This window comes from Rhipicephalus microplus, chromosome 10, assembly GCF_043290135.1.
Source record: "Rhipicephalus microplus isolate Deutch F79 chromosome 10, USDA_Rmic, whole genome shotgun sequence".
Lineage (NCBI taxonomy): Eukaryota > Metazoa > Arthropoda > Arachnida > Ixodida > Ixodidae > Rhipicephalus > Rhipicephalus microplus.
In genome coordinates, this window is record NC_134709.1 from 24,534,942 (window position 1) to 24,550,413 (window position 15,472).

A 15,472-nucleotide genomic window follows, 5' to 3' on the forward strand; every position below is an offset into this window, starting at 1 on the left:
ATTTTGTAAATCCTCCAGACCCTCCACGAGGTTCAATGAAGAAATAATTTGTCTTTTGTTAAGTTTTCATGGTATCACCTCGAAATTTTCATGGAAGCACTGCAATATCATTCTTAGTGTCTGTGCCAATTTTTGTCAATATCCAAACAGAAACAAGAAAGTTCGTTTCCAAAGGCACGTCCCCCCTTAAGCGGGATTCACACGAGAGAGGAATCCCCGGAGGAGAGGCGAGGATGGCGCATCACGTGACAACAACGTCACGGGTTAGTGTGTCGACGGGACCTCCTCGCTGCTCCTCTGGGGAGACGGGGATCGTTTCTCCGACTGGTCAAATGATCTACGTGCAGTGGGGGATGTAGTGGAATTTCGAGTGGGTCTTTGGCCACATTGTAGCCCTCTCTCCTGCAGTGCCTGCAGAACCTGGTGGCGACGGCTGTTCCAAATTGCGCTCCGGACTTGCGTGCACCGTGATGGCGAAAATCAATGATGAAGCAACTTTTTTTCTTTTTTCTCGCGGAAGAATATCATCGCTTCCGATGACTATAGTAAAACTAACCTAAAGAATGGTGTGTGGGAGACGATGGTCAAACAGATGATGGAGCACTACCATCTCTATGAAGTGATATTTTGTTTTGTTTTAAAGTGGTTATTCTCATTAGAATTGTGACATCGCCCGCTTTTGTTGTTACTGCTGCCTCTACTGCTCTGCTTGTTCAGCCTGGTGGAGATGTCTTACTTCATAACGAAATTTTTAACAGGCCTTATTATTCAAGATTAAACGCTTAAAATATAGGCAGCCGTAGAATCCGATAGCTGCTTTTTATTTTCAGAAACATGAAATACTTCACATTTTACTTTATCGGCTGCATTGATACAGCAGAATCTTAGGCTGAGTTCTCATAGTGAAGACAGAAGTGGTCTTCTATTACCTTGTGTTTTGAAATTATAATGAAACGCTTGTACAGATAATTGTCAAATATTAATAGGCTAGATCCCTTACGTTCTCGGTTCTCATGAGAGAAATGCTATGATAGCATAATTCCTTCACTCACAGAAAGCCAACCGATATCGAAAGATACTGAAATTCCTATCTACCGACTCAATAGTAGTATTTGACGAGTCAGAGAGACTGTGAGCGATTTCGTAGTAGAAAAAAAAAGAAAGAAAAGCCTTTGTCAATGAAGCTGCCCAAAATGTCGCTTTGGGCGAGTTCGTTTTTTGTAAAAAAGAAAAGCTTGCGGTGGCGAGTCACACCAACAGCAACGCCGCGCCCGCATTCCGCACAAAAAAAGACTTATAAACAAGAAAGTTTCTAAAAGCAGCAAAGCGGCAGGGGGGAGGGGTGCAAAATGGGCACTTCTCTCAAACCACAGCAGCACTTTCTTCACCCAAGAAACACCAGCGCTTTCCTCCTTCTCCAATTAAGACTTTGAACACCCCCCCCCCCCCCCCTCCAAGACGAGAACTTGCCGATATCTATGGCTGGGGTCAAAGAATTCTTCAGTGCTCCCGCTCTGTTATATGGTGGAGGCTCTGGTTACACTGATCTCCACCACAGTTTGCCTCGTCCGTGTGAGTGAGGGACATTTAGGGGGACTTGTCCTCGCCTGTTGACGTCACTAGGCTTCGTCTTTATTCCCTGTGTATTTCTCCCTCGTGTGAATCCCGCTTTAAGAAAGTGATTGGTAGAGTTTCCCCTCGGGGTTCTCCTGGTTCGCTGTGTTGGTGAGCTGATGTTCTCCCTTCTGTTTCAGATCGACTACGAGTACAATGCCAAGGCCCTGAGCCTGCCGGCGGGCACAGGAGCAACCGGGGTGAGCCAGCCTGCATCGGCGAACCCGGCCCCGTCGGCACCGGGGCTTCCACCGCTGACAGGACTGTGTCTGGGCGTGCCCATGGACGGCGGCGTAACAAGTGTGCAGGTCTGTATGCCAAGCTACAGGAAGACCACAGAGCGAACAGTGAGGGGACCTTCATTGAGTGTGCCTACATAAATGGTCTAACATGAAGTATCTTCATTTTGATAAATGCAAGAAATGAACCATAAGCATGTGCACTCAAACCTCATATAACAAAGTTGCATCTCACTGGAAAAAGTTTGTTGTATCCGAAAACTCGTTATAGAGTTGCATCTTTAGCACTATGTCTATTGCAGGAGTACTCTTTATTTACTTCGTTATACAGTAAAACACGGTTATATCGAACCCACATAGAGCAAATTTTTGAGTATATCGAACTCGTAAGTTATCCCCATGAAATTCTTTTGCAAAAAAAGTATAGAAATTCACACATTCATATCGAACAATATTTTTACCCACCTTTGGATATATCGAACACCGGGTGAGGAGGAAAGTGCACTTCAGCACTTGTTCCTCCTCGGGATCTTGGCGGCAGCGAGATGGAAGGCGCGCTATGGCACTCGCAGCGCCCGGCGATCTCCGCGCGACTTCACGCCTCTGCCAAAACCCAAAACTCTCGAAAAAAGGTAAGGGCGAGAGGGCTCGGACTGCACAATCTCTAACTTGTGGAACATATTTTTTTTCTTTTTTCGTTCTTCTTCTCCTCTCTCATGCTTTGTTTGCGCACCCGTCGACTCGGAGAGCAGACACGAAGGTGCCGCCGCCCTCCTTCTTTTCCATTTTCTTTTATTTTTTTTGTTGCAGTTTTGCGAGTTTTGATCAGCCAATCAAAGCTCACGCCTTTTGCTGTTGCCCTCGCAGGTGTCCATCGCCTTGTGAGCGCTTTGTTGCTTCCGCTGACGCGTCGCCCACGTACCACCGCATGTGCAGCACTTCTCTTTTGAGTGCGTGGTGTCCATAGCCACTGCGGACTCCTTGTAGCCGCTGCGGACTCCTTGGCTTCTTTTGTAGCTATGGCCAGTGTCGATAAGCGCAAGGCCCTTGACTTTGCGACAAAGTTCAAGGCTATTCAGTGTGCTTAGGCGGGCGAGAAATGTTCGACCGTTGCGGACGGCTTCGGGATGCCACGGAGCACTCCGAGTACCTTTTTGAAAAACAAGGCAAATATCACGGCAAAGGCGGCGGAGCAAAAAATGTTAGAAACCTGTCATGTGCGCGCTTCTGCTCACGGGAATGTAGAAAAGGTACTCTATGCCTGGTTTTTAGAAGTGCGCGCGAAGAACATTCCGGTGGATGGCCCCATGCTGACCATAAAGGCCAAATGGTTTGCCGCTGCACTCGGTGAAACAACTTTGCCGACAACAGTGGGTGGCTTCACCGATTTAAGCAGCGCTACAACATTGTTGGCAAAAGCAATTCTGGCGAAAGCAAAGCTATCAGCAGCCAGGTCACTCTGCAGTGGGTTACGAAGGAGTGGCCGGAAATCTCCGCGAAGTTTTCTCCCGCGGAGATCTTCAATGCCTGACGAGACATGAAGACGTACGCAGTGGTCAACTGCTTCTGCAAAGCAGGCTTCGAGATGGCGGAACTTGCGGAAACCGGTGAAGGTGACAATGACAAGCACATAGACGACGCATTTCGCGAGTTGTCGTCGCGTTTCCCGGCAGCAATCCTACACGAAGTGTCGGCGAACAACTTCGTGGAAGCGGACTGCAATGTCCACTGACAGCTCATGTGGCGAGGAAAATTGTCCGGGCGAGGCGCTGGCTACACGCACGTACTCCGCCGCTGAAGTGGCGGCAGCGTTCAGCATCATTCGCCGTTGTATCGGCCGCATGAAGGGAACCGGGCTGTCGCACCGGGATGTGATAAGATCGAAACTAGGGTCAACAGTTCAAAAATGAAGAAACAGGCTAAGATTAGCATTTTTTTTTCACGCAAATAAGTCATTCTGTTGCGATGTGTGTGCAGAATTAGTTATCACTCTTGAATGCGCCTATTGTAAGTGATGATCGGCTACAGGTAAGCTCTTGGGGCCTTTTTTTTTTTTTACCGTATTTACTCGCGTAATCCTCGCACTCGCATAATTCTCGCACCCCCTACATCGCCCAACAAAAATACGATTTTTTCCCTCGAGTAATTATCGCACCCCTGAAAACTGCCGCAATAAAGTCGTCTGCTCGTTCCAGCCACTGATGATGATAGCGCGCGCCATCTGGCACCATCTCTTAAGCATCAAGCGTTCTATTGCATGGAGATTCAAACCAATCCAAGCCAAGCCGAAGTGGCCAGTGCGCGTTGCGGCGTGTTTTGTTTGTTGTGTCGGTAACCTTGGCACGTTATGAGGCGATACTGAAGCTACACGGCTGCTTCAAGTTGCAAGTGATGGATCATGCACTAAACAATAGCAACAGGGCCGCCGGTAGGCCCTTCAGAGCCTACGAGTTTTGGGTTCGCTACTGGTGACGGCAGCTGAAAGCCACCAAGATGCGTTGGGTCTGCCGTGTGCCTAAAACTGAGATTGATGGTAAACTTTATTTCTTCAGAAGGAAACTACGGACGATTCTGTTAAATAGCCATCAGCCCAGTACTGACGTCCTAGGCTTACCTTTTGAGCGTTTCTGTTCAGCGACGAACACTACCGCTACGCCCGCAACGCCCACAAGCTTTGCGTGTGGTATTCTAATTCTCGACTATTTGCTTCCACTTTTTGTGTCTCAAATAAATCTTGTCTTGTGTTGAACCTCCGCTTTTATTGATGAGGTAAGTTCTAATTAGTGCTTCCTAAAGCTTGCTGTAAGTTGCTGGTGTGAGAATCCCAATTTGCGGCCACTTCGTTTTCTTTTTCGCTCTCTACGTTTTCGTGGAAACTTTTCCCCGCGTAATTCTCGCACCCCCCAACTTTGCATCGGTTTTCCGGCAAAAAAAGTGCGAGGATTATGCGAGTAAATACGGTATATTAAATTTTTCATATATCGAACTAATTCGATATATCTAAGTTTGTTATATTGTCACGGGGTCGTGACGTGGCCGAAGACAGGAGACTTCGTGTTGGGATTGAACTGTTTATTTGGGCGAACCTGTGCCCGGTGAACGGAAAGTCCAATTACAGCAGCAGTCTCGCACAGATTGCAGTCTCGGACTAATAGCGGCGAACGGAGCGTCGGCCTTCGATCAACAACTGACAAGCGTAGAAGCGCGTCGGAATTTATACTCTTGCCGTCGAATGTTCTAGCGTTATCGCTGGCGGTGGCGTAGGTTCCAGAACAATCTGTACCGTTCGCACAGTGGGCGTGATTTTATCGAAATGATCTACTACAGTCCGGAACCTTCTCGAAAGCTGCATGCGCGGTTTGCGCTGAGAATCGTGTGGTGTTTTGGGACGATAACAGAAACTTGGGAAATGGAACGTGGCAATATCGAGGTTTGAGTGTATTACACATTTGACATTTTCAACAAATAGAAAAAGTACTCCACAGTGTAACTTGTGGCATGCTAATGGTGTTGCATGATGATGATGATGTTGATGATGTTGTTGCTGATGATGTTGCAAATGCTGATAATGTATTTGAAATGGAGCATTCAGAACACATTCGCTAAAAGCATTCAGAACACCATACTCTCTCATAACCATATATTTGAGCTGAGTCCATTACTAAATTTTGATGTAAGTTAAATTTGATGGCTATTGCACTGAGTAGCTCAGCATCTAGCTTGGGCAAGCTTTTTTTTTGGACTTCAACCGTGAGAGGGCTGTACAGCATTACAAATTGTGTTGAAGCATAATTGGAACAATTTTGACTAATGCACCATTAGTTCCAAACAGGGCCCAACAGTTGTTTATGTTTCATTAAATTTTCTACCAATAGTGTGTACAAAACATCGTTAACTTGGAATTTCAGATAATTTCAATTTTTCCTCACCTTAGTATCTGAGAAACTCATGCACGGTTTATTGGCAACAGTCTCCAAATTCGTTATCTTTTTGAGTTCCAACATAATGAGAATTATAGCCTCCATGTTGAGAGTTTCAAAACTTTTCAGTAAAAAAAGGCAGCTTGCTTTAGTAAGTGCTTGTCTGTTGTTTCGCATCAGATCACTCAACATTCAGATAATTTTGTTGTACTTTTGGTCCAATGAAATACAAATTGTACATGGTTTTACTGTACCTCAAGCCAATCTGGGTGATAGATGCTCGGTTTTCAACTATGGCTGATTGTCATTGCAGAAGTGTGTTCAAACTTCCCACTTAAGGAGCACAAGGGCTTGGTAATCATTTGGGATTTCTGACCTCAGTTCTGAAGGGAACATTGTGATCTCAAAATAATTAGTAATTTGGTTAACCCATGAACTAGGCCGAAGCAGTATAAATTCAAACTTCACAAAGAATTGACTAGCTAATGCCGGCTGAAGGGATTCACAAGTTATAGTGTTGCCGCAGCTGCGTGTTGTATTTGGTCCGAGGACCTTTTTCTAGTGAGAGTAGTGTGACGGAAGTCCACAAGGAACAATATCTGTGTGAAGGTCAATATTAACTTAAGCTGACATTCTACTGTTGTGGACGAGGTTTCAGGTTTGATTCCCAGCTGCTATTGCCGCATTCTGATGGAGGCTGAATTTAAAAGCACCCATGTACCACACTTTGCATACACACTGAAGAATTGTAGATTTTAAAAATTTATCCAGACCTCTTAAAACCTCTCCCACAATGTCTCCATAGCTTCTGTGTTCATTTCATATGACAATCAACAAATCGATCCATTCCTCAATCAGTGGGTAAAATCGAGTGAATTGACCCTTAAAGGAAACATCAATTGTGCAATTCACCAAGCAGCTGTCCAGTCACATGATCAGCCAACCGATTAGCTGGTTCATCAATCGAAGTTGGACTGATCAGTCAGTCAGTTTATGTGCTGATGGCTCATGCGGTCAATTGAGCAACTCACTGAATCTACCAACAGATGCAACGTACCAATTCGAGTCAACCTACCAACTGATCAGTCAGTAAACCAGTCAGCCAATCAGCTGCTTGTAGGAGGAGTAACGAGGTGCTTCTGGCGGTTCACAGGCCAAGCCTCCGTGCATTTGGAACGGAGAGACCCAGCGAGCCCTGTGGAGGCTTAGCGACCCACTGGGTGGGACGGCGGGCGGTCAGCGGGGCGGGTCCTTACTGGCTCGCTTTGTCCTGACGCGGGGTCCCTCGACACCTCGGCCCCTGGAGGCGCGCTTCCTCTGCGAGGGAGCTACTCTGTCCGGTGCCAGCTTTGAGCTGATTGGCCAGGGCTATCGCGTGTCTCTAGTCAAGAGGCAAATATTGTCGGGTGAGTGGACGCAGAACTGCTTCTTCTACGTTGTGTGTGTGCATATACAGGGTGTTTTTTTTTTTTTAGGCACTGGAGATATTTTACAAAATGTCGTGACAGTTGGACACTTGTCTTCACACAAAAACTTTACATTTAGGCGGAAGTACTCTGCTGCACATGAAGTTGCTACGAAATGACTAATTATCACTCATTAATTAACACTTTAGTTATTAGCTGATATCATTTGAAGTTAGAAATGAAGTGGCTAATTAGAACTTATTAACATTTTAATTATTAGTTGAGAGCAGTTGAAATGGAAGAGTTGTAGGATGTGACAATTTTTCGCATACCGATTTTATTACTGAAGCAAAAGGCATTCGTAATTTTATGTTGTGACGAGCCACGGGACTTCCGTGACCTATCCTGTAGAGTAACCTGCAAATCTTCATTGCTATATTGTACTTAGAATTAATGTGTAAATAGCAGCCTCAAACTTTGCTGGCTGTCAGAATTAACACAAGCATTTAATTCCATTTCCTGTGGGAACTGTTTCATACTTGCCCATCTCACATGCGCAGGCAAATACCTATGCGAGCCGTGACATTTGCCCGCGACGGCGATGACGGGCCGTCCTCTGCCACCTGTCCCCGCCTCCCCGCCGTCAAGCCCTGACGAACAAGACAGCAGCGCTCTGCAACCAACCATGGTGGAGGTGGCGGCGACGCCCGTGCCGGTCGCTGGTCCGACCGACGAGCTTGTCGCCATACTGCCTCCGCCTTCTTTCGATCCCCCTCCTCCTCCCCCACCTCCGCCTCTCCCACTTCTCCACCGAAGACCTTCTTCCTGCGATGTCCTGCAGCCTCCCATCCCTCAAACCCGAGTCCCCGCCCCTGAAACTCCTCCTCCTCCCATCTCTCAAACCCGATGTCCCGCCCCTGATGCCTCATCCCCGCCCCAGCAGCAGCAACAGCACCAGGCCTCGCCTCCCCCCATATTCGCCCCGGCTCATATCTCGGCCCTCACCGTCACCGTCGTCGCAGCCAGTGTTTTCTGTCTCGCCTTGCAAATTGTGGCACTCTGGCGACGTAGCAGTTAGTAGGTCCTGGGGAAGTAGTCAACCTGCAAAAAGCCGCCACAAGAGGGGAGGGACGAATAACGGCGAAATTCTTGCCCGTTTTCGACGGTTCTTCACGCACGTACTGAGATGAAAAGGAGTTTGATGGAAGCATACGTGCCCGCTCGTAGACAAAGTCGAAGCGAACGCTCTAGCGTCTCTTCGCTCGTAAAAACACCGGCATCACGCCCATCCTATTTCATGCCACGGCGACTACCTCTGGAAGGTGCCCGTGGTAAACTATGGTTGTGGTAGATGCTTGTTAGATATTGACCTTTATCTTCGACACAGCGCAAGCCGGAACTTGTTTTTTCGCTGAGTGGTGGCAGCGGTGGTAGCGGTAGCAGCAACAGCGTGGATGCGACCGGCTTTCTCTGGCAAGCCACATGGAAAAGTATTTTTCTCCTTTTTCCCCCTTTTTTTTTCTTGCTTCCCCGCCGCTAACGGTGTAATATAGGTAGTACTGCCCAACGGTCGCACTTACGCTGCTGCATTTCTTGCCATGTATTGTGTACATAGAGAGGATATTTTTTAATGACACTCGATGCTTCTTTTTTTTTTTGTTTTGGTTCTTCCTTAAGGCTCCCGTGTGCTTTTGCCCATGTTCTGCCTGTCGTCTGCCAGTTGCCATTGCAGATGATGTGCGTTAGCAGACTAATTAATGACTGCAGTGTTACCGTTGCCACTGCTGTCACCTCGTCTGTGTCTTCATCCCGCGTGAACTTGTAAATATTGCAGATAAAAAAGAAATCTAACAAACACCGCCTCGAGAACAGCCTGAGCTTGCTGCGTGCTCATCATGACCTTCCCCCTTTTAATTAAAAAAATATTGCGTCGCTTCGTCGGCAATTATGTTGTTTTCTCTAGCCTTTATCTTTTATTTTTTGGAATGAATGCGTTGTTTAAATGTACCATTTGTTGTTGCTTGACATTTGTCTAACCATAAGTATATACATAAATGTATACATTATATATATATATTATATATATACACACCATGTTGTTGATTTGATGAAATGCTTTGCTTTACATGAGCTACAAAAAAGTAAACTCTCCGAAAAACGGCTTGTGGGGGATGCAATAAAATTGCTGCCTTGCAGAGCAACTGCTGCATTGTGCATTTTTTTCAAGGTTTCGGGGAATGTTGTCCTTGGAACCTTTGAGTGTAAAACGAGCACTTAGAGGGGAAAAAAAAAAAACACTTGGTGAGCTACAAGATGTGCTAAAAAATAATCCTGATGGCAACGGAATCTTGAAATTCCTGCACTAATAGGGCCTACACAGTTTCTTTGCAGTAGTGAGAAATTGCATTTTGTTCTGAGCAAACTAGAGATTTAACATAGCCGTGTCTTGGGAAATATTGTTGAGCTTATGTGGCCAAAATGTGAAAAAGTGCTTTCAAATCGGCGACATCGCTATAGAAAATTGGGGCGAGAAATTTAAAAGTGATGCTCTTCACATTGATTCATTCATTTATTTATGAACCAATGATGATGAATTTAATGACTATAGAGTCTTCAGTAGAACTGTGCGAATAGCGAAGTTTTGGGTGCACAGCAAATTTGAATATTGAAGTGTGAGTGCAAATCAAATTTGATATTTTTCGAATATTGCTAAATTATTTGTCAAATAATTTGAAAAGAAATTGCACAAAAAAAAAGTTGCAGAGGATTCCTAACCATATTTTTACGGCATAGCAACAGTGTTTCTTTGGGCTAGGTTGATGAAGTATAGGTGGGGTGGCGTCTCATAGCTGTCTTACCAAGAATGAGACAATGCAGAAGCCAAATTTTTCTTACGTGCATGATTTGGTGCTATCAAAATGTGTCCGACAACATGTTACATGTGTGAAGCAAACATGCTATATTTCCTCAGCCTCTCTTCTTTCAACTTCTGTGAAAGCCCAACTGTTGTGGCAGACGAGGGCATGTTTCTTTCACATCTGAAATCCCCAATCTGCCTCATAGATGTCCATATATAGGAACCTCTAAAATTTTGCACGCTAAAAGTCTCTGGTCTCGTTTTTCAGACTTCCTACTAAAGTTTCAGGTCCAATTGATCTTCTACCTCTGCCACATCTATCATATACAATCGGAATTTTTGTCTCAAGTTGATAAATCTGCAAACGTAGTAGAGCTTGAAAGACGGCTTTGTCCCAATACTAGTGATAGAGTGAGGCAAAAAAAATTTGTGAAGGGTATGTACCACTAGCCTTCAGAGAACGAGTCTTCTGTAGAGGAGAGGTAGGGATATTTCTAGATCGCACTTAATGCACGGAATCTTACTTAATCGCCTTCGTCAAAGCTTCAAGTGGATTGAGCATACAAAGAAGGCTGGTGATACAATGCAGGCGTCACAATGGCATGCTTGTTATATTGTGTGATTGATTGATTGTGTGATTGATTGATATGTGCGGTTTAAAGTCCCAAAACCACCATATGATTATGAGAGACACCACAGTGGAGGACTCCTGAAATTTAGACCACCTGGGGTTCTTTAACGTGCTCCGAAACCTGAGCACACGGGCCTACAACATTTCCGCCTCCACCAAAAATGGAGCCGCCGCAGCCAGGATTCGATCCCGCGACCTGCGGGTCAGCAGGCGAGTACCTTAGCCACTAGACCACCGCAGCAGGTTATATTGTGTGTAACTTGATCTTTTGAAAAGAACTTTCAGCAACGTGTTGCAATCTTTTCGCAATTTGGGGTGTCTGGTTATCTTACACAAGGTGCTGATAGTCTTTTTGACAGCTGGGAATGTTGGTCTGTTTACATTTACGAGTGAAATTCAGTGGCACAAGAAACATTATTTATGGCTCTGTTAATGCTTCATTAGATGAGATGCTGATCACTCATACTCTCGGAGAACAGGTATATACTGTATTATGAAGTGCACATGTTCCCAATGCACATGTGCACTCTTTCTGTCTACATGTTTCTATTATGACCAAGACAATCTAAAGATATGTGCTGGTGTGAGCTATTGCGGCTTTATTTGCACGTCACAGAGAGAGAAACCATTTAAGCATCCTGAGCCTAACTGTTGAAAAGGTAACATCAACAAGGTTGATGAGGGAAGCACGCATAATTCTACTGTTATATACATTTAACAATTGTGGTTGGTGATCGATGTGGAAACAAACTGCACAGCTGTCATGATATCGATGCTACTTTTATTCAGCAAATACAGCGCATACCTCGTTAAAAATAATGGTGTTGATTGGGCGAAGGCAACGCAACAAGCACAACAGGGAGATGGAAAAAAAATTGATTGCGGCCTTTTCATCGGGCGGTGGAACAGGCAGCTGAACAAGCAGTGGCGACGATTAAGCGGTGGTTAGTGGAGCCGGATACCATCGTTCGTAGAGCGGTGAGCGGTAATGTCTACCAGATGCCGGATGACCGCCCTCCCGGTGGGTTGTGCACGCGTATGGCAGCTCTGGAGCCTTTGTCATCATCAATCTGGGCACCTGCATTACAGAAGAGATCAACATACTGAAGGGTGCACAGATGGGCTGGTTGGTTCATCATTTTATGATGCAGGAGTCGGTACAATAGAACCAGAACTGACGAAGTGTGCAGTGACACGTGCTCATCGTTTTGTCGTGTCATATAGTGCTGTTTTCTACGTATAAAGATGAGCATACAGTCAACAGAGACAACTATACTGCAGTGAAAAGTTAATAATCATAGCCTCGTCATTTTAAGCAGAAAATTAGCCCACGCGGGCTTCTCCTGCCAAAGTGAGCTAGCTGCACGGCTACAAGAGGTGTGTGGGGATGTGTGCAAGTTGGGGAGGGGTCAAAATTCTTTCCTCGAAAGTTTTTTTTCAATTTGGCTTGTGTATATATATATAAATGCACGCGCAAACGTAAAATGTAGCTGAACCTCCTCCCCCTAAAAAATTTCTGGCTACGCCCCTGGTGCAAGTAGTACGGGGTTGACAAACTGGCAAAAGGATAACATGGCCACACGCAACTGGTAAGAAACAATCCCTCCATAGGTTCAGTTTCTCATCGCCCAATTATGCACGTTACACACAGGTGATCTTGTATTCCATCCTCCATCTGAATGCTGTCACTGCAGCAGAAATGGAACACGAGACCTCGGGCCTCAGCAGCACCACTCGGCGCAAGAGTAGATAGCATTCTTTAAGAAATAAAGTGGCTGTACATCAAAACGTCCAGAGTAAACAACTTGCACACCATTCAATCGAACGCACCATTTTGCAGAAAAACGAAACCAAAACTAGAGTGTACTATGCTCAGAACGGCCGTAGCACCAATTCATTAAAAGTGAAGCCCAAACAGGGTCAATCCGCTTGTGGTACTGCGATTGGTAGTCTGCAGTGTGTCGGCATTTCAAGAGCTGGGCGCGGTTCTGTCGAAGTGGTCGAGAGGTAAAATGCTCGCTTCCCACTCAAAAAACCCAGGTTCGAATCACAGCTGTGGATTGTAACTTTTTTTTTAATTTTTAATATTACTTGAACATGTTATTTATTTGCCTTTTTTTTCCAAGTCCAACTTCATTTGCTACAAGTTATTACAAAAAGTCACGCAAAATATAAAGTAAAGAAGAAAAAAATTGACATCGAGCATACTGGGGCGATTGGAGAGCTGTCGGCCAAGTCCTAGTACGCTCACTGTTAAATTTCTTTTTTACTTCATATTTCGTGTGAATTTTTGTAACAACTAGTCGCAAATGAAGTTGGATTTAAAAAAAAAAAAGCACACCAATACCACGTACAAATAAAGCTAAAAATAAAAAAAAGCTTACAATCCACAGTGGCCATTCGAACCTGGGTTGTTTGAGTGGGAAGCGAGCATTCTACCTCTCGACCACTTCGACAGAGCCCCGCACAGCTCTTAAAACGCTGATACACTGCAGACTGCCGATGGCAGCGCCACAAGCGGATCAACCCTATTTGGGCTTCACTTTTCGGAGCTCGGTTCTAGTACACTCTACCAAAACAATGTGCTGTCGCGTTTTTACGAGCTACCATATTTTTACCCGAATTTACCAAACCCAGCCAATGCTGAAAACGTGTGTATGTATTGCATGCTGTTCATTTTACTCGCTTTAAAAGCGGCAAGGAAGAAAATAAATGTTTGAAACGTAGCGCCAAGGCGCAGCTCTTGTAGGCAGTTAGTCCTAGCAGGGCTAGGTTGTCCAAAGCTCCCGCTTTTTTTTTTTTCGTTGCCGCGCAGGTGTTCTGTGGCCGCGCAGTTAGATTTACTGGTTCCGTTTGCCGGCCTGTGGAGTGCTCACGTGTATGGTATGTAAAGCCCTTCTCTCGCTACTTACTACTTGCCATTGGGTCCTGCGGCCCTTTTTCAGCTGGTTAGAAAACGCTGCCGATCGGTGGTCAAGGCTTTCGCGAACACTCGAGCCAAACATGATAGCGCAGGACACGGCCTGATATTCACAATTTTCAAAGTCGGCTAGCAGCCGTTCTCTCTTCTTTCTACAGGTGACGCCATACAGCCAAATAATTCGCGGGCGTTGGCCGGTTTGAGCATCGTGAGGCGCATAGTTACCGAGGCCGCTGCGGAAGGCTGCCACATGCAGGCGCGCGCCCTTGTGGTTACGCTTAAGGTAATCTACGTTTCAAAGGTAATCTACGTCTTCAAAGAAGAAAAAGAAAGAGTGCTCAAGGGCTTGCTCGAAGGCCATCTCAGTAGCCTACAGATAAGTTCAGTTATAGCCACAGATGCTTCCGTTGATGCCGAGAAAGCAGTGGGCATCTATTCAGCTGCGTTAGATTGGTCTTATTCACTGCGACTGCCCGAATTTACGCCGATATTCCAGGCAGAATTAATGGCAGTGATTCTGGCCATACGTAAGCTCCCAACATATATCTCTTCAGTTGTTATACTGACAGATTCTTTGTCCGTTTGCACTGCTCTGACAACACCAGAGACATCGCCTTGTTTATTAGAATTTCATATGTATATACCCAACCACGTTCGTGTTATCCGATTGGTTTGGGTGCCAGGTCACTCTGGACTAATACTAATTGAAGCGGCGGACACACTGGCGGCAGAATCAAATTCAGGGCCCCGTCCTAAATATTCTAAGACCCTGCTGCTTATATGCAATCGCATGATTTCGAAATTTCTTTATATGGCAGGAACACTCAAGCTCTTCAGTTCTAAATGGCACAGATTTTCAGCACCTTATTCAGTGGTACAGCTCATGGTGTGCAACAAGACAATTCGATGTGACATTCACTAAATTGCGGTGCAGGATTCCACCTTCAAACTTTTATTTATACAGACCTGGTTTTGTTTCTTCCCCACATTATCACTATTGTACACGAACAGAAACTATAGAGCACTTTTTCACAGAATGCCGCAGGTATTGAAATTTATGGCAAAAATTTCTAACACCAGCTTTCCAAAACACACGGGCTTGAGCTGTCTGAAATGGTACTGCTCTCTCTTGGGGCTTTGGCACTAGGTCATTGCAACAAGGACATATATGGAGCCATATATCGCTATATAAAAGAATCAAAATGGCTACTATGCTAAACTCATTACTTATTTTTGCCAGTAGTCTACTTCATATATTATTTACTCTACTTTTTATTTTTTATTTGTTTTATTTTTAATCAATTCATAATAGCCTGTTAGCACAACTAAGCTTTTCGTTAATCTAAAAAAAATTATTTACGCATACCGTCCTTTTTTTTTCCCGACATCTCACTGCCGCAGGATTTATGGCCGATCCCCTGTGGTGCGTTGAGCCATTCCTGTTGGGTGCAACCAACCATGATGCATGTGTGATGCAACCTCTTTTTGCCCATGCCATCCCTCCCCGCTTAGCTTTGAGCGTACTCATCAGGATAAGAGAAAGCAATTACAACATGCGACAAATCTCTGCTGCTCATACTTAACGGACACAAAATGTTTTGTGGCGATTGATTCGTCACGTGAATAAACACCATTAATGAAGCCATTTATTGGTTACTTAGAAAAGTGTTCCAGGGCCCTTTCACTACACCCGCAGTGCAGTTTAAATAAGTACTCTTCTTAGAAAGCCGGAACAGATGTATGACCTCCGGACAGACGTGCAGACATGACGAATTTTTATGTTTCAGGCACAGTTGATGTGCTCTGTTTGATTGATATACTTAATATGTGCAAGATTACCTAATGTCGTTAGACAAGATTACCTAAGCTTGGTTTGCATTGACAG

General features: G+C 45.1%; 2 protein-coding genes and 1 long non-coding RNA gene across 16 annotated transcripts in view; 2 read left to right on the forward strand and 1 right to left on the reverse strand.

Annotated features, from left to right (window-relative positions):
* Positions 1-7,877, forward strand: part of LOC142761617 (F-BAR domain only protein 2-like) — an 81,411-nt gene extending 73,534 nt beyond the window's left edge. For all 10 annotated transcript variants that reach the window (XM_075875248.1, XM_075875249.1, XM_075875252.1 and 7 more), the window contains 3 exons: positions 1,755-1,922; positions 6,927-7,179; positions 7,740-7,877. In XM_075875248.1, the coding sequence (XP_075731363.1) occupies positions 1,755-1,922; positions 6,927-7,179; positions 7,740-7,762 (444 nt within the window). In that variant the 3' untranslated portion in view covers positions 7,763-7,877. The remainder of the gene's footprint in view (positions 1-1,754; positions 1,923-6,926; positions 7,180-7,739) is intronic.
* Positions 7,878-11,428: 3,551 nt separating this feature from the next.
* Positions 11,429-15,472, reverse strand: part of LOC119180630 (Collapsin Response Mediator Protein) — a 56,056-nt gene continuing 52,012 nt past the window's right edge. For all 5 annotated transcript variants that reach the window (XM_075875262.1, XM_037431742.2, XM_075875261.1 and 2 more), the window contains exon 13: positions 11,429-11,745. In XM_075875262.1, the coding sequence (XP_075731377.1) occupies positions 11,660-11,745 (86 nt within the window). In that variant the 3' untranslated portion in view covers positions 11,429-11,659. The remainder of the gene's footprint in view (positions 11,746-15,472) is intronic.
* On the forward strand, positions 13,224-15,124 carry LOC142774646 (uncharacterized). The gene is made up of 3 exons (XR_012886484.1): positions 13,224-13,322; positions 13,483-13,550; positions 14,989-15,124. It is a non-coding gene; the product is annotated as an uncharacterized LOC142774646 (long non-coding RNA).